The sequence below is a fragment of the Aspergillus saccharolyticus genome (assembly GCF_003184585.1).
Source record: "Aspergillus saccharolyticus JOP 1030-1 unplaced genomic scaffold BP01scaffold_14, whole genome shotgun sequence".
Taxonomy (NCBI): domain Eukaryota; kingdom Fungi; phylum Ascomycota; class Eurotiomycetes; order Eurotiales; family Aspergillaceae; genus Aspergillus; species Aspergillus saccharolyticus.
This window is the reverse complement of record NW_020290624.1, coordinates 630654-650648: the sequence shown is the minus strand read 5'-3', so window position 1 is coordinate 650648 and position 19995 is coordinate 630654. Positions and strand designations below refer to the sequence as shown.

Sequence of the window (19995 nt, the reverse complement as noted above, 5' to 3'; positions counted from 1 at the left end):
CAAGAGACAAGACTAAATCAGGGCAGCGGATCTCTCTCAAGTCAACTGTACAATACTACTACGTACCCTCATTTTCTGCTCTACTTCAATCAATCTGGCAAGAAATATGATGATGATTTTCGATTCTACCCATCTCAAAGGTATACTTAGATATACAAAGGAGATTGACCGGACCACAAAAAACATGATACTATGTACAATCCTACCAAGCGCGAAAACTTGGCTGTCCAGGCCACCCAAACATGATACTATAAACAGGAATCTCAATCCAAGAAACAGCAGTGATCGAAAACGCCACCATGCTCAATGGTATCAAATGCTTTCGAAAACACATGGCGGCTCACTTTCTCGTCTCCAAAACACTTTCCTTTCCTCTCCCCCCTTTTACTCCTCAAAAGTGCCGCCAACGAAGCTCCAACGGGACTGCTCGAGCTTGCCCTTCAGGAACTCATACACGGTGAAGGTGACGGCCTGACCCGGGGCGACTCTCATCACACGGGGCGTGATACCCTTGTAGAAGGCCGCAGCCCCCTCCTGCTTGAACATGTCCTTGGCGATCACCATGATGCGGGTCACGGCGGACTGGCCGGGCTCGGCACGGGTCTTCTGCAGTCGCGTCTTGATGGTGTCAATGGGGGCGTTGGAGAAGGGTCCGACCGCACCGGAGATCAGTCCGATGAAGGTCGTCTGGTAGGAAGGCAGCTGCGAGTTGGCGTACTCGGGCTGGCTCCTCTGGAGGAAGGCCTTCAGCTCGGTATATGCGGTGAAGTTGGCTGCCTGGTTCGTTCCCTGGCGCAGGGCGGTTAACGAGACACCCCGGTACAGGGCGCCGAAGCCTTCCTCCCGGATGACGGTGAACAGGGCGTGCGGCGCGCTGCGGTACTTGGGGGTGTCCAGGGGATCCGACAGACTGTGGTGTTGTGCTTGCAGGCGGATCTTGATGACTTCCATAGGGTTGACCACCGCCACGGCTTCCGTTACACCCGCGCAGAGACCAGCTGTGACAGACGAAAAAATGAGTGAGGGCTCTTTCGGACCTGTGGTGGGCTGGGCCTCAACGTACCGAGAAAAGTGGCCTTGCTGGTCACGGCTCCAGTCTCCTTATCGGCCAGCCATTGCTTGTACGTTTCGTAGGAAGTGAACCGGATGGCCATCTTCGGGATGATGCCTCCCAGGACGGCCCCGAGACCCTTGTACAAACCCAACGCGGTTTCTCTTTTGACGATTTCGGCACCCGTGGCAACGAATCCGCGCGGTTTTACCTGGTCCAAGTGTTAGCGCTGTCGCGCCTTCGCTCGCGCGGGTGATCGACTTACACCAGGGGCCCTGGCCCGACGCGACAACTGCATGCGGACTTTGACGGTGTCTGCATGAAACGGTCAGTGAAACCATTCTGCTTTTCCTGGTAATTCGAGTCCCTTACCCAGAGGATGGCACACGAGGGCCTCCATCATACCCGCACCACCACCAGCTGTCGCAAGTTAGCATTGCGCGGGAGCGGTTGCGCCGGGAAGAGCCAGAGCTTCGTACCGATCAGGTTGACAGCCGGCGACGCCGGCTTCCTGCCGTTGCCTCCTTTCGCAGACATGATGAAAGAATGTGTTTGTTTTCGTTTTTTTCCAAAGAATCAACGGAAGTCCTGATCAATTGAGCTCGGGACTACACCGGGTAGAGCAAGAGCAATCAATGCGATGCGATTGTCGGATTTAAAGGGCAAAGACGGAAGAGGCTGTCCTGAGAGAACTCCACGGATAAAGAAGAAAAGCAAGGAAGGAGAAAGGAAACAAGAGGGGAAAAAAAAAGGAAGAGAATGGTAAACCCTCGTCTGAAGCCAGGGAATGTATTTCTTTTTTTATTAATGGGTGAAGGATTGACGGATCGGTGGTTCACACGCGGTGCGCTGGAACGGGGAGATACGGAAGTATAGCGACTACGTTTCCCTCGGCTCGACCAAGCCCAGGTATTTAAAATCGGCGATTGAAGAGGTCACTGGGTCTGGGGGTGTAGCGGGCCAGGAGAGCCAAGTGACCGGTGGTTCCCCAATAATAATAGAGACTCAGTCGGAAACGAGGATCTCTACTTTGGGAGGGATGAGTTTAGCCCTGAGACTGAGAGATTGCCGGGCGGGCGTGGAGAAGCTATGACGGGGAAGCGGAGGAAGCTTCGCTGGACGAGCGGAACTGCGGATGAGCTGCCGCTTGCATCAACCGAGAGATGGTGGAAGATGGATGATGAATACGGAGTGATCCATAAAGGTAGAGGGGGGAACAAAAGGATCATTTATACACTGGATGCTTTGTCCACGTCCATTGAGGCACCCGATCAGCTGTACTAGTAGTAGAGGATACTGCAGTCTATATAGTTAAAGTATATACTTACAACATCACTCCTCATGCCTCATGTCGCCTACTCACGATCAGCCGTGCTTTCGTTCTTCCGAGGCTTCGGGACAAGTACTGTACCAAACCCCTTCTCTGGCTGTCACTGCGGGCAAGTCTGGCATAGGTCCCTCCCTGTACCCGACCAATCCACCTCCGAATGGCAGAGACGGAACCACACACACACACACACTGCACCAGGCAAAACCCCCCTTCACATGCTGGATCTTGTCGTCATCTGCGAATTGTGAACAGCATCATCACCATCATCCTCCGCATGGAGAGTTTGAGGGCTTGTGACTGTGGACTGTGGACTGTGGACTGTGGCTCTTGGGAACTTTGTCTAGCATATTTAGTCAGATCCATTCTGACACCCAGATGTACTCCGTAGTTACTGTATACTCCGTACTGTGTGTTAGTTAGTCACGGGTATTCCCGGGCCCAGACTGGAGAGATCCAAATGCTGCCGAGGTCTTTCCCTTATCCCTCCCTCTACCCTCTCTCCATTTTTGAGGGGAAATTTTTCCATCTTCCCCGGAGTAATCTGCGCCGGTCACTGGAAAGGCTGAATAGAGGGGATTTTTTTTCTCTGGAGTGTAGTGTAAAAGATCTTGTGACCACCGGAGTTGGCCCTTTGCTCCGATTTTCGCTGCTCAAAAGTACAAGTACTCCGTAGAAGGGGGGGGGGTTGTGTTTGTGCAAAGGGCTTACCCCACGGTTCAGGTTTTATCCATGTCTACTGACCGTTTTTCCCTGGAGCATTCTTTCGATTTGCAATACAACTTTCCGGGAAATGTTTTGCAAGGGGTGTGTTCTCATATAGAGTTGGTTTGAGTCCCTGTCCATCAGCCATGGGGCGAGTGGTCAATGATTCAGTGTTAGTAGTTGGGCACTGGGACTCCGTATGGATTCTGCATCACTTGCTGTCCGGGGGCTCGGAGATCTTCACATGCTGGGGTTACACCATCTGAGGCTGGATCATCGTTGCAGGAGAGACATAACCTCCGAAAATCTAAAGATGCTTGTGGCTGCCGGTGCCCTGAGTCTGAGTCCGAGTCCGAGTCTGCACTATCTTATCATTGTGCCTGTGGAGAGGAAGAATGCGTGTGGTCACGTGCAGGGGAGACGGTAGAAGGTTGCCCCGATATGGTCGAGCAGGGTATGGAGTACACAACAAACTGATATTGGACTATAATGTAGGTAGTGATGAATGCAAGGTCTTGCCCTGTTGGTCTCTGGGAATATATAGCGCAGACGCATAACCACGTCTGCACTTATGCTCATACACCAGAATGACCAACAGCAAAGCAGCAGCGCCGGGCCCCGATAATCATGGCAAATCTTTCAGCCTATTAGTTTATCATTTCGGCCCTACATCTTGACTCCGATCGACCAACACAAAAATCATCCACCATGCAAGCATAATGGCAGATTTTAACTGTGTACCACAACCTTAAAGAGCAGTGGACGCGAAGCTTGCTTCTCTGTGCCAGTCTCATCCAACCCAGTTGAACCATGAGTGTGGCCGCGCAGACTTCAACACCACCACCACCACCACCACCACCATGGTATCGGCGCGGCGCAAGTTACACTCTCAAGAAGACCGCCCTCTTCATCCTACGCCAATGGCTCCTCATCGGGATCGGCGTCGTCTGCGTACTGGCATACTACTTCCCCAACGTCGCGAAGAACGGCGGCATTATCCGCTCCGAGTACAGCATCCTGTACGGGGCGATGGCGCTGATCTTCCTGATCTCGGGCCTCAGCGTGCCCCGCGAGAAGCTCTTCCGTCACCTGCTCAACTGGCGCCTGCACGTGCTGGTGCAGGTCTCCTCGTTCCTGTTCATACCCGCGCTGATGCTGGCGCTCGTGCATATTATCTTGGCGGGCGACCCGCACCAGCACATCGACCGCGCCGTGCTGGCCGGCTACATCTTCCTGGCCTGCATTCCTACGACCATCGCCTCGAACGTGGTGATGACCCGGTCGGCGGGCGGGGATGACGCCGCCGCGCTCGTCGAGGTCATCATCGCGAACTTCCTGGGCCCGTTTATCACCGCCGGCTGGACTATCACCCTCCTCCCTGCGGATCCGGCGTTCGATCCCTGGCGTGCCGGGGACGGCAACCTGGGGGATATGTACCGCGATGTGTTCAAGCAGCTCGGGCTGGCGGTGTTGTTGCCGCTGGTCGTGGGGCAGCTGGTTCGCTGGACTTGGCCTGATCGGACGGCTTGGGTGCTGCAGACGTGTAAGTTGGCGAAGTTGAGTACCGCTTGTTTGCTGTTGTTGTTGTGGTGTGTCTCCCTCCCCAAACCCCCCTCCCAGCTCTGTCGACACGGACTGACTGACTGAAACAAACGAAAAGGTCAACATTCAGCTCCTGCTTCGCAACCAACGCCCTTCAAACCATGAGCACTCAAAACATCATCTTCGTCGTCCTCTTCAACATCGCCCTCTACGTCTTTTTGACAGGGGCCTGCTTCCTCATCTCCCGACCCCCGACCTGCCTGTCCAGGATAGAAATCCCAATCCCAATTCCAGTTTCAGCCCCGTTGGCCGCCTGGCTATCCCGGAAAACCACAATCCAGCAACCCCACCCAAAGGAAACCCCCAGAAGCAACCTGGTCACGTTCAAAATGGTAAGGGTCACCCCCTTCCGCCCCCTCCCGCCCAAAGAAGCCATCGCCGTGTGCTTCTGCGGGCCGGCGAAGAGTACCGCGCTGGGGATTCCCTTGCTGTATGCCATGTGGGGGTCGTTGGAGCTGTATCTCAAGGCCAAGACCTCGGTGCCGGTGTTGTTGTTCACCACGGAGCAGATATGCGTGGCGCAACTCTTTGTGCATTTGTTGGGGTGGTGGAGGCGGAGGGTTGAGCGGGAAGAGGATTGTGAGGGGGGTGGGATAGGGAATGGGAGTGGGAGTCGGGGTGGTGATGTTGGTGGTGATTGTGATTGTGGTTGTGGTTCTTCTGCCGCGGAGGCTGTGGATGTGGTGGTGGGAGAAGAAGGAGGAGGAGTCGTGGAGGCTTCAAAGCATGCTTAACCGACCCAACCACACTGCCTGAAACCATGGGTAGATCCATAGATCGTATATACAAGAACAACGTGATTGCATATAGCACAAGTCGATATCGTCGATATCAACGTCTGTCTGGATTAAATACATCAGATATAGCTCACTTTCACCCCCATCCCAATAGTCCCCTTGACCTTCTGCCACCCCGCCCCAGTGATCCTCCGGACGCGCTCGCGGATATCCTGCCTGCTCAGCGCAAACAAGATCCCCAGCAGAAACAGAATCGTCCGCGCCACGGAGAGCGAATTGCCCGCGATGCTCTTCGCTATAAACCGCATCAGATTGCGCACCACGTTCGTCAACGCCTGCGACCGCTTGGCGCGCGCCTCAGCCGGCTTGTCCGTCTTCTTGACGCTCTTCGACCCCGAGGGCGAGAAGGCTGTGCGGCCTGTCGCAGCCTGCCTCCCATTGCTGCTCTTCCCGCGTCCCTTGACGCTGCCGTTCGGGTACGTCTTCTCAATCCCGTAGTCCACCTCGCTGCTGCTCCGCCCGTGGCCCTTGGGCTGTGACTGTTCCGTGGCGGCAGCAGCAGCAGCGGCGGCGGCGTCCTCCTCCAGACGTCGTCGCTCAGCTTCGCGCGCTTGCCTCTCCAGCTCCGCATCTTTCTCCCGTTGCAACGCCGCAGCGCGCAGCTCGCCCTGCTGCTTCTCCTCTTTCAGCCCCTCTAGTGTCTGCAAGAACACATCCTTCCGCTCGTCGTCGAGGACCTCGCTCAGACTAATGAACTCCTGAGCATACTCCCACTCGTCGTTGCGGGGAAGCACATGCAACGTGAACAGCTCGATAATCCGCACCCGGGCGTTCAGGTCCTTGGGGGTATCGGTGCCGCCATTGGCTCGCTGCAGCGACGTCGTGGAGGAGGAATTGTCCCGTAGATGCTGCTCCGTGATGTTGAGGTCAGGTTGGCCGGACGAGGAGAGATATGTCTCCAGTCGTTGTTGGTTGAGTTGCTGCGAGGGCATGTGGCGGAGGAGGAGGGTGGCGCTATTGATTCGTGCGGTCAGTCAGTAAGCTCCAAGTAGCAAGTAGCAAGCAGGAGGGGAACAGGCAAATGCAACTCACAGATTATATACAACTTCCGCGTCGACCGAGCCCTCATGGCCCTGGTACCCGGTCTGCACGACGGTCTCCCAGATATGGCCCTCGCGGACCTGGGACGACATGGCTTTCCATTCCTTCGGACCAAACACACTCTTGCCTTCTTCGGGGCCGAGTTCGACGATCGCGCTCAGCAGCGTGATGTACAGATTCCATACTTTGATCCGCCACGTGGGTTGGGCGGCGGCGATGGGCGGCGGTCCCGCCGGTGCTGAAGGGCTGGTGTCGCCATTGGGGAATTGCTCATCATTGCCGCTCGGCGTGGTGATGGCAGGTTGCAAGGCGGCGAGCGCTTCTTGCAGCCGTCGCGTGAGAAAGAGGTGAGTTGCTTTTTTGTAGGTCTTGGAGCAGATCTTGGAGGGTGAAAGTGGTGATGTTGTTATTGCGGAAGAGAGGTGTTGCGACTGGGAGGCCGATAGGTCGGCCATTGTAGCTACCGCCGGCGGGAATGCGACGGGTGGGTTGGAGAGTGGGAGATTGGGGGGTCGAGCTGGGGGAATGACTGCTCTAGGAGAATTAATTACAAGCAAGAGTGTTGATGATCAGGTAAATTGTGCTTTGGGGGAGGTTGGGGAAGGACGGAAGGCCGTGACACTAAGACGGGGGGGTACTTCGCATACAGACCGATGGTTTGCTGCTGCTGCTGCTGCTGCTGCTTCCAAATTCACCTCGGCTTCTTTCCACTGACGCTGGCCGAGACAGTCTGGGGTGTTGCTCTGTCACGGGATGAATGCCTCAGGCTGCTAACCCCACCCGCCGATAACGGGAGCCTTCCGCAACAGCTTCATACAATTTCCCAATTTCCCTCAAAAGCATCAACCAGAGGTCGCACTCACACCCATCGTTATCCTGAATCACTGGAAGAAATGCATTGAATACTATTTGTTATTTTAAGTACGACAGAGAGTAGCTCACACAATCCACTGAGGCGTTGTGATCACAAAGATCACCTGCCTACCCCGGATTTCGTCCGATAGTTAACAATAGATCGGTTACTGCTAATAATATTATTGTGGCATGTCACAGGAATTCCAGCTGCACATGTCCATCCTCATCCCTGAAAGAGACTCATTGCATTGCTACTATCAATCAACGGTTTACTGGCCTTATAACTAGAAAGCATGGATATCACCGCCCAGACGTTCCATCTGCAACTACCCAGGCTCCTGGACGAACTATCGACCTGCTGCTTCGTATCCCTGGACTTTGAATTCTCCGGGATAGCAAAATCCGTCAATGGGAGCAGGAGGCGAAAAAGCACCCTGCAGGAGCGCTACGAAGAGGTCAAGGCATCTGCCGACCAATTCCAGATCCTGCAGGTTGGTTTGACCATCTGCCACGAAGATCCAACGACAGGTCAGTTCCTGACTGTTGTGCTATTGCGTTGGAGACACTGACCCGGGACCAAGGCATTTACACTCTACGACCATATAACTTGTACCTTAATCCGGTGATAGACAGCAAACTCGAGGTCGAAAGGAACTGGTCGTTCCAGAGCAGCGGTATGCTTGCCACAAAGCCCGCTGCCTCCGGCTGCTAATCTGCCTCGTTTAGCTGTCGCGTTCCTCTTGGACAACAGATTCAGTATGGAGTCTCTGTTCAATAATGGCGTGACTTATTTGTCCAGAGATGAAGAGAGGAAAGCGGTTGCTAGAGCCATTGAGAGACGTGATCGCCCGGTCACGACTACCACCCTGGGCGTTGACGAGACCGAGCATGAGTCGCTTGCGTTCCTCCAAGAAGTGCGACGGCTTGTGAACGATTGGCTTGCTCTTGGTGATGTACGTGCAAGCTGCTTAACGTTGTCAGGCTCGTCTAATTATTTCGTAGGCTCGCCGCGACTATCTCAATATCCCGCCAGCCAGTCGCCCCGACCCAAGCCAGGAGCCTAGTCCCATGCCGGCGGAAATCAACAGGTTTCAAAAGAGGCTTATCCACCAACTGATCGAGGTTGAGTACCCGGCGCTCAGAACCATCGGCAAGCAAGGATTTGTGCAGATCATCGACTTCGACGAGCAGCGGGAGAAAGCGGTCCACGAGCAGCGAATCCAGTGGGTGCAGGAAAGAGCCTGGAAACAGACGGGCTTCAGATGGATCGCCGAGGCTCTCGCTGGTGGCAACCTCACCAATCTCGCGCCTCACTACTTCATGAACCTCATGGCCAGCTTGCCAGGAAAGCCGCAGCGCAACCTCCAGCAATTCTCGGACCGGATCAAGCAACGAGTGCTAGCCAATCGTCCAGTGCTCGTGGGCCATAATCTGTTCACCGACCTGATATACTTCTGCCGATGCTTCTTCGGGCCTCTGCCGGACCGTGTCGAGGACTTCCAATCAATGGCTCACGAGATGTTCCCGGTCCTGATGGACACCAAGTATATGGCCACCCACGATTGCGGTTCCATTAACCCGAAGTCCTCGTTGCAGGAACTCAACGACAACCTGACCGCTATACCATACCCGAGAATCAGTGAGTGATTCGCCAGATCTCGATATAGACGAGACTGACATGCATGCTTGCTAGCCATCCATCCTCGACATAGCAAATACCATACCCGGGGATTAGACCATGAGGCGGGTTATGACAGTTTACTCACTGCTCAGGTCTTCATCAAGCTCTCTGCACAGCTTCGAGACCGGAGCGCAAATGAGAACCATATACCACCTGCGTCGACCAGACAGACGCAGCATATTGAACAGAATACAGTGACCCTTCCAATCCGCCCCAAACCGACCAATGTCCATATCATGTTCGGCACTATCGAGGTGAAGAAGGTCGTCGAGAGCACAGTTGACACCCACCCCGCGGTACCACCGTGGGCACATCACATGGCGCTGAGACCCGACAAATCTCCAGCGATTCAGCACAGCGTCAATCACGGTGACTTAATCCCCCGCCTTGACGCCAAGTTCTGGAGCGTCTACGGGAACAAGCTGCGCGTCTTTGGTACAGACGAGAGGATGTGCCAGATTGGCTAAGCCACTCAGATCAACTTAGCGTAGCTAGTAGTCCCTCGATGTCCTGGCATAGCAAGTTCATCTCATATGGCGATACAGCGGGGAGAAAGAATATCATTACAGTCTACTAGGCCCTAAGTCTCCCAAAGCTCAGACAATTCACTAAGCAATTGATGGGGAATGTATGCAGCGTCTATCTAACAGTACACCTTGGTTCAAGAAGGTACCGCTAGCGAAAAATGGCCGCAAAGTACTCACTCTGAGCACCGGAAAAATGATCGACTGGTCGTGGAATAGCTAGAACAGTGACGATAAGGAAATGGTGCCGTGAGAGAAAAAAAGAAAGGAAAGAGCCGGCGGCGGGAGAGCGACGGTGGGTTATAAACCCCTGGTCACGTGTACTGCTAGCTTGGGGGATCGGGACTAGTTTTGTTCCGGGCTGGATCTCTCTCTCTCTCTCTCGCCGAAGCAGAGAGCGAAAGGCAGGTGACCGCCGCGCCGTCAACTTTTCTTGCCCAGTATATCGGCCTCCGGGAAGCAGTTCAAGCAGCACCTCCAACATTTCACAACGATGTCTTCCGGGTCCAATGGTGCCCGGCGCATAGCGTCGCTTCTGCGTGAGTACATTTGACTTTTCCAAATCTGTTCCCGTCTGCAATCGAAAGACGGTCTGCTAACCTGTTCTTGTTCCCTTCCACTCAACAGGGCCTTCGTCCTCCGCCTCCGAGTCCAGAGTGTGCAGAAGCTGTCAAGAGACAATTGTCCGCCGTAACTATGCCTCCGCCGCGACGACGCAGGGCACTCCAGAGACGACGACCGCACCTCCCAGCTCCGCCTTCCCAGTCACGAAGCCCACGCACACCATCAAAGCCGGCGTGTTGCTGTCCCGGCCGCCCCAGATCACCCGCGACCTGACCGACTTCGAGAAGGCGTACTTCTTCTACCAGCGCCGCCTGAACGAGCGGCTGACGCTCCCCTTCACCAAATACTTCTACTTCAAGCGCGGCACGCCCGCCGACGAGGACTGGAAGCGCAAGATCCGCGAACGCCAGACCGCCGCCCGCGACATCGGCAAGTACAACGCCTACTCGAAGGAGGCGTGGAACGACGAGCTGCTCGTCGGCGCCCCCGAGTCCGACCCGGCCCACCAGGTCGAGATGCTCATCCAGGACGCTGAGGCCACGGTCAATGCCACCTCGCAGGACACCAGCAAGAAGGAGGAGATTCCCCGGCCGCACCCCCGGTGGACGGAGGCGGACGAGAAGGGCGACCAGAAGAGTCTGAACCGGGCTCTGCAGCGGACGCTGTACCTGCTCGTGCAGTCCAAGGAGGGGTACTGGAAACTCCCCAGCTCCGCGGTTGAAACGGAGGAGACTCTGAAGCAGGTGTGTTTCTCTTTTTTTCCTTGTTGGGTAGCACCCTCGCGCGACAGTTGCTAACCTTGTTTCTGTGCAGGCGGCTGAACGTACCCTCGCCCAGGCGGCGGGTGTCAACATGAACACCTGGTTTGTGGGTTATCACCCCGTCGGCCACTACGTCTACAACTTCCGCAAACCCGCCTCGGAGCTGCTGGGCGAGAAGACCTTCTTCATGAAGGCGCGCATTATGACCGGCCAGGCGGATCTGACGGGCAATGCTGACAACCTGACTGATTTCAAGTGGTTGGCCAAGGAGGAGATCTCGAAGTATGTTCGGCCAGGGTACTACTCCAGCATCAAGAACATGCTGGCCGAGCGGTAGACCTTCGGGAAGTGTACTGTTAGGATAGACCGATTGTTGTGGGCGGGAGTGATGCAGCCATAGAACCGGGATTGTTTCTGCATATATCATCTTGTACGTCTCGTGTGTGTCATGTATAACTAGCTTTTATTGCTCGAATTTCTGCTTCTATTCTGTACTCTTGTTTGACTACATGTGTGTGCAAGAACGGTTGTATCTTGTCTCCTTCCTTGATTGGTACGCCCCAACGCCACGCCAGTGAATGATTCGCCCATATGTGCCGGGCCTAAATCGAAAAAAAAAACTCCATAGCAAACAGAACTGCCCTCCTCCCAACCGAAACAGAACCGACCATAAATTGAGTCCCAATGAAGTTAACTACTTCAAATTGAACTTCTGCCCCTGCACAACCGGTTGCCCCTTAGCCACCCCCTTGGCCAAACTCTTGCCACACATTGGGCACGCTAATAAACGGAGTGTTAGCAAAATGCACCCACCGTAACCATGACTGACTGCCGGCACGGCACCAGAGAAAACACCAAACACCCACGAACCTCAACCACAAACGCAAGAAAGGGAGGACATACAATTCTTCTGATAAGCGCACCGCTGACAATACTTCCGCCCCTGCTCCGTCTTGGTCTTGCACACCTCGCACGAGGACGAGTACGCCGCGTAGGGATTCTTGGCTTTGGAAGTGAGGAGTTTGCTCTACGGTAAGTTAGCTTAGCACCATTCCTATACCTAACGAGAAACTCCTTCGTCCATGATATATATCATGCCCCATGTAGTGTCAAATTTAAACTTTCCATGCTGGGTGTGTGATCTGGGATAGTTTTGGGGGGGGGGGGGTAAAGGTAAGATGGTAGTAGGACATACCTTCCCAACCCCTGTATTCCCAAGCGTAGCTTTAGATTTGTCGTTACTGCTGCTGCTGCTGCCGCCACCGCCGAGGGAGGTCGAGGGTGACCCATAGTACATCTCGCTTTTGCGTTTGACGCCTGGTGTGGCTAGTTCGGTTTGTTTGAGCTTTTTTTGGCATTTGGCGCAGACCATGTTTTCTGCAGTAGAGGGTTTTAGTGGGAGCTGGGGAGGTGGGTGGGTGGTTATTTGATGATGAGTGCTGAGGTTGTAGTGTAGTTGATGGGATACTAGTTGGTACACAGTACTTTGGATGAATAATGATGATGGATGATGTTGATGATGATAGATATGGATGGATGGTTGTTTGGTGGAGAGTGTGGCGCGGCGGGGATGATGTGGTGCTGTGGCGGTGTGGCGCTTTTTTCCAAGTGTGCCTACACAATATGTCACGGTATCTTTGTTGGTTTGTTTAGTTCTGAGGTGATTGGATTTTAGTCTTAGGATTAGAGGTCTTGGAAATCAGAGTAAGGAATTATCGCTTTGATGATGCTATCTATAATCAGCTTGAGGACTTTCTCAGGTTTGGGTTCCGTGCAAGGTGTGATTGCATATAATTTCTATACATGCGATTGTATATACGAGCAATGGCAAGGCCTGACACTCGAAGATCTGACATATTCGAACCGATCACTACTAGTAGTGAATCAAACGAGAGAAAAAAAAAAAAAAAAAAAAAAAAAGAAAAAGAAAAAGAAAAGGAAATGAGAATAAACAAATAAAGGCCATCCAGTCACTTCTGACAAATGCCACCAAGTGCCTACTCGTGTGAAAGTCATATTGTCATCTTCCTTGATCTGCATCCAGGCCAAACCACTCGAATAAATCATCACCCTCTCGTATGCCACTGCCTCGACGCCTGCAGTTGCTCAGGCTAATAGGAACAAGATCTACACCACCGCAAAAATTCTTGAACACGAGGCACCTCCGTCGCAGCATTACCTCCGTCCTACCTGGCAGCTTATAGTACATGTGCAGGAACGGTGCTGTGGCAACTGGTGAGATTAAATAACTGGTTTCGCCCACTGCGGCACTCAGCTCTCTCTCATCCACCCACCTTCGAGCCCACCAATGTCGAAACCCGCAGCTTAATACCATCTCTGTCAGAAAGCTGGACTTTCAGCTGTTCTGCACTCCCGGCGTCCACTGGTTCACTGTTCAATGATTTGCCTTCTGACAGGGCTTTCTGGTGGCTCTTCTCTCGGTTCCAAATGGCTGCAGGATGACCGCCACTCGTGAACAGGCAGACCCAGATCAGACCGCAGCGTCGATGCTTCCAGACGGCGCAACGAACAACAAGAAGCCAGGATGTAATCGCTTCGAAGTCGCACGTACGCATGCACGCACGTCTTCTTGAAAAAACTAACTAGGTAAAGCGCTTCAGCACTAACTCCCTGGCGCCCTTAGCTCCACGAGCGTCAGTCCCAGCAGGATGGTTCGCTCATGTTGGATCCTTGGGCTGTCCAATCCTTCTGCCACGCCTTCATCGAATCAGACCGGACTAGCACGACTTGTCTCTGCGCATGACAATATAAAGCACTTCCCCCTGGTGGTCCGAACGTTTAGGGCTGGGCGTTCGCATCTCTGGGAAGCTTCCTGCCGAAATTCTCGCTCATCCTCGGAGGACTCCATCCGTTGACAGCGAGACACTGGGCTCTCGTGAATAACGAATATCTCAAGTCGCGGACGGCCTGCTTCTACTAGAAAGCTATAATACTGCGTCGAAGCAACAGCTCGATAAAGCCGTTCTCGAGAGTTGGGTCTGCTTTTCGGGTTGACTGCTCGGACCAGGCTTGGATCTACTAGCTTGTCAACTACCGATACTTCCCCCTTACTAGCTCTTGTTCAGCAAGATCAAACGACACGTCTAGGTCGAACAGCGCGGACCATCGGGAGGGTGTGAATGTGAATCCCTTGCTTCGAGGAGGCGAGCGAAACGGGACCTCGACCGCACAGTGGCCACCCACTCACCGCACTTGATCCTCTTCCATTCTCTTTCCAGTTTCCTCTCGTCTTGACGGAATTGATTTCCTCTGTCTCACGAGTCACAACTGTCTTGTGCTTAAGGTTTGAACCTTAAAGTGTGGTGGTCGATCCAGGTTGCTTGTCGTCAGCCTGTCACGAACGATACGCCGAACTCAGCTGGTGATCGACTATAGCGTGACGCACTCGCAGCGGGCAGACACAATGCCTCCCAGTGGTTCGTCGTTTACGGCATTGAACCTGCCATCAGGATTCATCCTCCCCCGATGCATGGAGTACTTCACTGTGACTGCGGGGCCCAACACGGATCTCTGGCGCAAGCCGGGGGGCCCAGACACCGCCACCGCGCCCATTGTCTTCACCTCCCTGCGGCGCCGGTTTGAGATGGCCGAGGTGACAGTGACGGCAGACTGGGAGATGGAATGGGACCAAGGCGGACTGGTGATCTTCGCGGGGGCGGCGCCGCAGTCATCAGAGGACGTATCTCCGATTCATCATGTACCGCCGCTATCATCATCATCACCACCACCACCACCACCACTCGGAGTATCTCCTGCCGCAACTCGCCTCGGGACAGCCCCGCGGCCCAGACCTCGACCCGGGAAATGGGTCAAAGCCGGCATGGAATTCTGTTCCGGCACGATGAATATCTCGAGCGTCAGCGCCACGGCCGACGGGGCGGACTGGTGCGCCTCGCCACTGGAGCACGGCCGGCCGGCCATGGTGCACTCGCTGCGCATCAAGCTGGAGCGCGTCGGCCACGCCCTGTGGATCTGGTACCAGGTGCCCGCCGTGATGACTCCCGGTGCGGTGCTGGATGGGGTGTGGCGCAAGTTGCGCGAGGTCACCTGGTTTTTCTACGGGGTGGAGGATAAGTTCGTGCACGTGGGGGTGTACGCCAGTCGTCCGAACCGACTGTCGCGCAGCGCGACGATGTGGGAGACGATGAACGGGGATGGGATGGAGGGGATGGGAGTGGCTGATGGGTTGGTAGTGGAGTTTGAGGATTTGGAGATTTCTTAGTTTTGCTTTGCTGGTTTGCCCTATGGCGATGAGGTCCATTGCTGTTGCAGGTGTCATCTCATGAGTTGATAATTGCTGAGTCCTTCTGTATTGTTTGGTTATGGACTGTCTGGACATGATGGAACAGCTTGATGTCTAATTTCGCGATCTTTGGTCGAGTTTAAAGGTGTTTTTCGTTGATGTCTTTGGGGTCTGGCATTGAATGACTACTCAATTGTCTAATTTCGACTTCTATTTCTCCCCAAACTGCATCTCGAGTATCTCTACGTAGGAAGTAGACTCATATCATCGTCATCAACAATTGCCCAAATGGAGTCAGTCCCCTGTTGTTTGAGGGGCCGGGCAGGGCCGGGCAGGCAAGGGCAACCCCCCCCCCCCTCCTCTTTCCGTGTTCCGCTCTCTCCACCATTCTAGAGCTGAGTGTTGGGAAAAGGGATGATTTCAGGAGGATACCGTCTGGAGGATACCGCCAGGAGGAGGCATCAGGAGAAAGGGTAGGACTTATAAAAAGAACAAACCCGCTTTGGTGGTCGGTGATCGGTTTGGGATTCCAATATTATATCGGCAATAGCAATAGGGGGAGGGGCAGGAATGGATTTCCGGAGTCCAGTACAGGTTAAGTTGACTCCGCATTGCGAGAATAATTTCGTACTGTAAAAGGGATGAAGGTAGAGGATGAGCCGACGAGGGGGAGCATTTACTTATTTTAGGGTGTGTTCATGAGGTGGGAAAGTAACCCATAACTACCTCAACCCAAGACTGTATGTACGTAGTTATAACTGTACAGCACTGGATCACTCACTAGAGGAACCTGGAAAGTACAGTAAGCCGCAGCCAACGCAGCACGTCGCTCGCACGCACAGCAAACGGTGGGACTGAAGTTCTCGGAGGCTGCATTGGCTGCAGAAGGACAGGCAGGGCGATCCTGCGGGCGGAGATCTCTTGGTGTGCATATCATCGCGATGATGCATTCAGTGATCTTTTGTCTTGCACACCCTGAGTTACTTTCATAACTACTGGTAGAATGCATTGTCTTTCCTGAATGGTTCAAGCAGAATTTGTATGATGCTGTTTTGCTTTGTTAGTTGTTATTTTGATTTTTCTTTTGTTTTTCTTTCTGGTCCCTGCTGCAACAGCCAGCGCCCGGTGGAGTCTCCCAGAAAAAGTTGAAAAAAAATTGATGGCGCCACTATTGGAGCGATACCGACGCCACTAGTCCCAGTCGACCAGAGGAGGCTGTCAACGACCAACCTCTCGGCAGGATCATCATAATGGGTTGATTTGGGAGGGAGGGAGGGAGGGGTCAATTGCACGTCACAGTAGTACGAGGGCAGCAATTGAAATTCCCCAGAGTGAGCTCTTATACTGATGTTGTACAAGCACACTGTTCAGTGCAGCTCTTCCCCTCCCCAGCATCTGAAGGTCACGTAAATCTACAACTTGTACTCGTAGTAGACAAGAATTCTTATCGGCCACGGCATTGCTTACCTCAGCCAGTGCAACGGCTTCTTGAAAAGTGGATGCGAATTGTTCGCAGCTGATTGGCGGGCATTACTCACCGCATTTTCTTTTCTGCTTCAAAACATCCCGATCTGCACCGCACCGCATCGCATTGCAGCATCACTACCACCCATCCAAACGATTGTTCTTCTTGCAGTTGGCCCACCCAATTGGGGGTGCCCCGAGCCATTGCGCCCGCGGGTGAGCCATCCGAGAAGGAAGGGGGGACTTTGAGGGTGCGGATTGGATGCTAACATGAATGATAATACCTAACATTGTGGGTGTGGTGTGCCGTGCAGTGGTGTAGGATAGTAGTAGATACGGTACGGACTACTCTTGGGCCTCCCTCCTTCCACCCCCTCCCCTCCTTTGCTCATCTACTCGCATGGTGTTTTGCAGTGGCATAAGCAGGTAATCCAGATTCCAGGAAAAATGACCAGCACCAGGAGTACTGGGTAAAGTGTCATCATCCTCAAATCACTATGCCAACTCCCATGCTGCCCCGCCAACTACCAGTTGTAGGGACCGACTAGTTCTCCATCGGTCTTCCGTGCGGACCCAGTTTGACTCTACCTACCCATTTTTTTTTTTTTTTTTTTTTTTTTTTTTTTTTTTTTTTCTCTTCTGCCCTTCGAGTCAAGAGAGTAAACCACCACAAACCTTTCTGGGCTTGACAGTCAGACAGTCAGACAAACAGATAGAAAGACAGACAGACAGAAGACAGACAGAACAGACTAGTCCCAAAGTTGCTCACGGGGTCATCTTTGATAATTATTTCCGACCCTTCCCCTCTTTCCCTCTTCTGCTGCTGTCTCCCTCTGTGTTTATTTTATACCTTACTGAACTTTTTTTACTGCTATCTCCAACTCACTACTACTTTCCCAATTGTACCACCTTCCTCTCTCCCCCCTCCCCTCCACCTCCCCCTCTTCTTCTCTTCAACCTCCCACCACTCTATCTTTCCCCTCTTCCTCTTCCTCTTTATTCCCTTTCCAAGACACTCTTCCTCACACGCATACACACCTCTTCCTCCTTACCTCTTCCCCTCGTGCGTGGGTGGCCTATTTTTTCTTCCTCCCCTCCGTCCGGTCCGAAACATCTCCGCATCCCGCCGGACTCGCCATTGTATATTATCGCCCTCTCGAGTTTTTTCGTTTTTTTTTTTTTTAATCAGATTCCCTTTGCGCGTGTTTGCGAATAGCTGGCAATTCTAACGACTGTAACGAATCTCCTGCTCCCACCTTCGACGATTCACAATGGCTTCCCCCGCTGGTGAGACTGTGACTATCTCCATCCGACGTCCTATCGACGACCCTATCTACCTGGCAGGCACCTTCTCCGATCCTCAATGGGAACCTATCGAGCTGAACTCCAAACCCGTCGACACTGAGCCCGATGAGGATGGACTGATCTCCACCGAATATCTATTCTGGCACGACCTGACCTTGCCGCCCGGCCAACATCAATACAGATTCCGTGAGGGGAAAAAAGGCCCGTGGTTTCATGATGAAGCTGCGAAGCATGGTATGCATTTCCGCACCCGGTTGTGATTGACCTCTGCGCCGTAGCTCAGGGTTGCGAGCTTCAGGTTTGGTGATTCGCTAGGAGCAGAACTAATCATCAGTGATCTATAGTTCCGGGTGAAGGCGGTCTGGTCAACGTGCTTACTGTCGCGGAGGAGGGTACTGTTGAGAAAACGGAAGAGCCCGTGACGGAGGAAACGACCCCCAAAGAGAACGGCGTCAATGGAGTCGCAGAGCACGACACTCCCGTCCCAGAGTCCACGTCCGAGGAGCACAAGCCGGAGCCTGTCACAAACGGCACCACCGCCACTACTGAGGTCAACGGCACCGAGCATGTGGAGGAACGCTCGGAGGAGAAGCTTGCGGACAATGCGAACACTCACGAAGCCTCGGAAGAGAAGCCCGCCGAAGCTGAGCCAACCGTAGAGGAACCTTCTGCAGCCACCGAGACCCAAGAAGCTCCAGTCATCTCTGAAACCATCGATACCGCCACGGAGCCCGAAAAGGACCACAGCAAGGGCGAGGAGCCTGCTACTGCTGTCGACAGCGTCTCCACCCCTGAGGCTGACAAGGCAGCCCAAGAGCCTCAGACGGAACAGGTGGTCGATGAGTCTTTGTCCAAGGCTGAGGAGCCTGCTGACAGTGTTGCCGTGGAATCAGTCGCAGCTGAGACACCCGTAGTAGAAGCTCCATCGGAAAAGCTTCTTGAGGCCGAGCCTCTTGCGACTGAGACTTCCGGTGAAGAGTCAGCCGCGCAGGAGCCCGTCGAGGAGCTGCCAGTCAAGGAACCGGAGGCAGAGTCTGCTGCTCCCGTTGAGACTACTCCCGAGCCGAGCAACGAAGAAATCAAGGAGGAGCTGCCTGAAGAGAGCAAGGCGGAACAAGGTATCGAAGCTGCTGCGGAGCGTGCTGAGGAGTCTAATGCTCCTGAGACCTCCGAAAAGTCCGAGGAGACTCCTGCCCCTGAGACTTCGACTCAGGACTCTTTGGAGGAGGAGCTTGTCAGCGCGGAAACCACTACGGAGGAGCAGATCGAGAAGGAGCCTGTCAGTGAGGAGCCTCTTAAGGAAGAGCCTCTCAAGGAAGAGCCCGCTAAAAAGGATATTGTCACTGAGCCTAGCACTGAGAAGGCTGAGGAAGAGCATGCAGACGCTGCTCCTGCTCAAGAATCGACCGAAACCCCTGCCCCCGAGGCAGCCGAAGTCAGTCAAGCTGTGGAGGAGCCTACCGAAGTCCAGGTTGCCGAGACCTCTGCCATTGAACCCCTTGCTGAGGTAGCTGCCGCTGAGGCGACTGAGAAGGAAGAAGCTGCCGTGGAACCAGTCACTGAGAAGTCCGATGAGCCTGCTGCAGAGGTTGCACCGGTGGAAGCCGTGGCTGAAGCCACTACCACTGACGACTCAAAGGCCGAAGAACCTGTCTCTGAGGAGAAGCCTGTGGAGGAAACTACCGAAACCCCGGCTGAGGTTGCCACCGCCGAGTCTACCGAACCCGTCCACGAATCCGCCGCGGAGGAGCTCATTATTGAAGCTCCACATGCCGAAGCTGTGGAGGAACCTAAGGAGCCTGAGGTCGAGGAGACAGCGACGGAGGTGAACGCCGTGGGAGAGCCCATGGAGCCACCTGTTGCCCCCGCCGCAGTAGAAGCCGCCGCAGAGGAACCTATTGTGGAAGGCACAAGTACCGAAGCCACTACCCAGGACGAACCTTCCCACCAAGAGACTGCCGTTGAAGAGCCGGCTGAGGAGACTCCTGCTGAAGTCGCTACCATCGAAGCTTCCGCTCCCGAGACCGTTGAGGAGCCTGCTGAAATTGAGGCTG

The 19995-nt window shown here is 54.0% G+C and overlaps 7 protein-coding genes across 7 annotated transcripts; 4 read left to right on the top strand and 3 right to left on the bottom strand.

The window, feature by feature from the left end:
• Positions 1-384: 384 nt before the first annotated feature.
• BP01DRAFT_398618 (putative succinate:fumarate antiporter (Acr1)) lies at positions 385-2021 on the bottom strand (the record flags this gene model as incomplete). Its single annotated transcript, XM_025578543.1, has 5 exons — positions 1531-2021; positions 1424-1471; positions 1317-1366; positions 1064-1262; positions 385-998 (listed from the first exon to the last, which is right to left on the bottom strand). Exons 1-5 carry the CDS (start codon positions 1586-1588, stop codon positions 385-387), a joined length of 969 nt encoding a protein of 322 aa, XP_025431603.1. The 5' UTR covers positions 1589-2021.
• Positions 2022-3893: 1872 nt separating this feature from the next.
• BP01DRAFT_382642 (uncharacterized protein) lies at positions 3894-5419 on the top strand (the record flags this gene model as incomplete). Its single annotated transcript, XM_025577384.1, has 2 exons — positions 3894-4672; positions 4744-5419. 2 exons carry the CDS (start codon positions 3894-3896, stop codon positions 5417-5419), a joined length of 1455 nt encoding a protein of 484 aa, XP_025431602.1.
• Positions 5420-5541: 122 nt separating this feature from the next.
• On the bottom strand, positions 5542-7153 carry pex26 (the record flags this gene model as incomplete). Its single annotated transcript, XM_025573402.1, has 2 exons — positions 6515-7153; positions 5542-6436 (listed from the first exon to the last, which is right to left on the bottom strand). Exons 1-2 carry the CDS (start codon positions 6976-6978, stop codon positions 5542-5544), a joined length of 1359 nt encoding a protein of 452 aa, XP_025431601.1. The 5' UTR covers positions 6979-7153.
• Positions 7154-7364: 211 nt separating this feature from the next.
• On the top strand, positions 7365-11504 carry BP01DRAFT_415840 (CAF1 family ribonuclease). Its single transcript, XM_025579170.1, has 7 exons — positions 7365-7906; positions 7960-8052; positions 8105-8331; positions 8381-9017; positions 9072-9494; positions 10211-10890; positions 10961-11504. Exons 1-7 carry the CDS (start codon positions 7672-7674, stop codon positions 11243-11245), a joined length of 2580 nt encoding a protein of 859 aa, XP_025431600.1. The 5' UTR covers positions 7365-7671; the 3' UTR covers positions 11246-11504.
• BP01DRAFT_356661 (cysteine-rich PDZ-binding protein) lies at positions 11375-12465 on the bottom strand. The gene is made up of 3 exons (XM_025575009.1): positions 12104-12465; positions 11812-11935; positions 11375-11688 (listed from the first exon to the last, which is right to left on the bottom strand). Exons 1-3 carry the CDS (start codon positions 12278-12280, stop codon positions 11603-11605), a joined length of 387 nt encoding a protein of 128 aa, XP_025431599.1. The 5' UTR covers positions 12281-12465; the 3' UTR covers positions 11375-11602.
• A 1425-nt stretch (positions 12466-13890) lies between these two features.
• BP01DRAFT_45048 (uncharacterized protein) lies at positions 13891-15200 on the top strand. Its single transcript, XM_025579866.1, has one exon. The coding sequence runs from the start codon at positions 14333-14335 to the stop codon at positions 15149-15151; it is 819 nt and encodes a 272-aa protein (XP_025431598.1). The 5' UTR covers positions 13891-14332; the 3' UTR covers positions 15152-15200.
• Positions 15201-17890: 2690 nt separating this feature from the next.
• Positions 17891-18252, top strand: BP01DRAFT_356659 (PT repeat family protein). The gene has a single exon (XM_025575008.1). The coding sequence runs from the start codon at positions 17908-17910 to the stop codon at positions 18199-18201; it is 294 nt and encodes a 97-aa protein (XP_025431597.1). The 5' UTR covers positions 17891-17907; the 3' UTR covers positions 18202-18252.
• Positions 18253-19995: the final 1743 nt, after the last annotated feature.

What these genes read in the sequence shown, in the direction of transcription:
- BP01DRAFT_415840 (XM_025579170.1), top strand. Translation starts at nt 7,672, where the DNA reads ATGGATATCACCGCCCAGACGTTCCATCTGCAACTACCCAGGCTCCTG. An exon ending in CCACGAAGATCCAACGACAG is followed by an intron (nt 7,907 to 7,959) that starts GTCAGTTCCTGA and finishes CCCGGGACCAAG; the next exon opens with GCATTTACACTCTACGACCA. An exon ending in CGGAGGAGACTCTGAAGCAG is followed by an intron (nt 10,891 to 10,960) that starts GTGTGTTTCTCT and finishes GTTTCTGTGCAG; the next exon opens with GCGGCTGAACGTACCCTCGC.
- BP01DRAFT_356659 (XM_025575008.1), top strand. Translation starts at nt 17,908, where the DNA reads ATGGCTTCCCCCGCTGGTGAGACTGTGACTATCTCCATCCGACGTCCT.
- BP01DRAFT_45048 (XM_025579866.1), top strand. Translation starts at nt 14,333, where the DNA reads ATGCCTCCCAGTGGTTCGTCGTTTACGGCATTGAACCTGCCATCAGGA.
- BP01DRAFT_356661 (XM_025575009.1), bottom strand. Translation starts at nt 12,280, where the DNA reads ATGGTCTGCGCCAAATGCCAAAAAAAGCTCAAACAAACCGAACTAGCC. An exon ending in GGAATACAGGGGTTGGGAAG is followed by an intron (nt 11,936 to 12,103) that starts GTATGTCCTACT and finishes AACTTACCGTAG; the next exon opens with AGCAAACTCCTCACTTCCAA. An exon ending in GTGCGCTTATCAGAAGAATT is followed by an intron (nt 11,689 to 11,811) that starts GTATGTCCTCCC and finishes TCCGTTTATTAG; the next exon opens with CGTGCCCAATGTGTGGCAAG.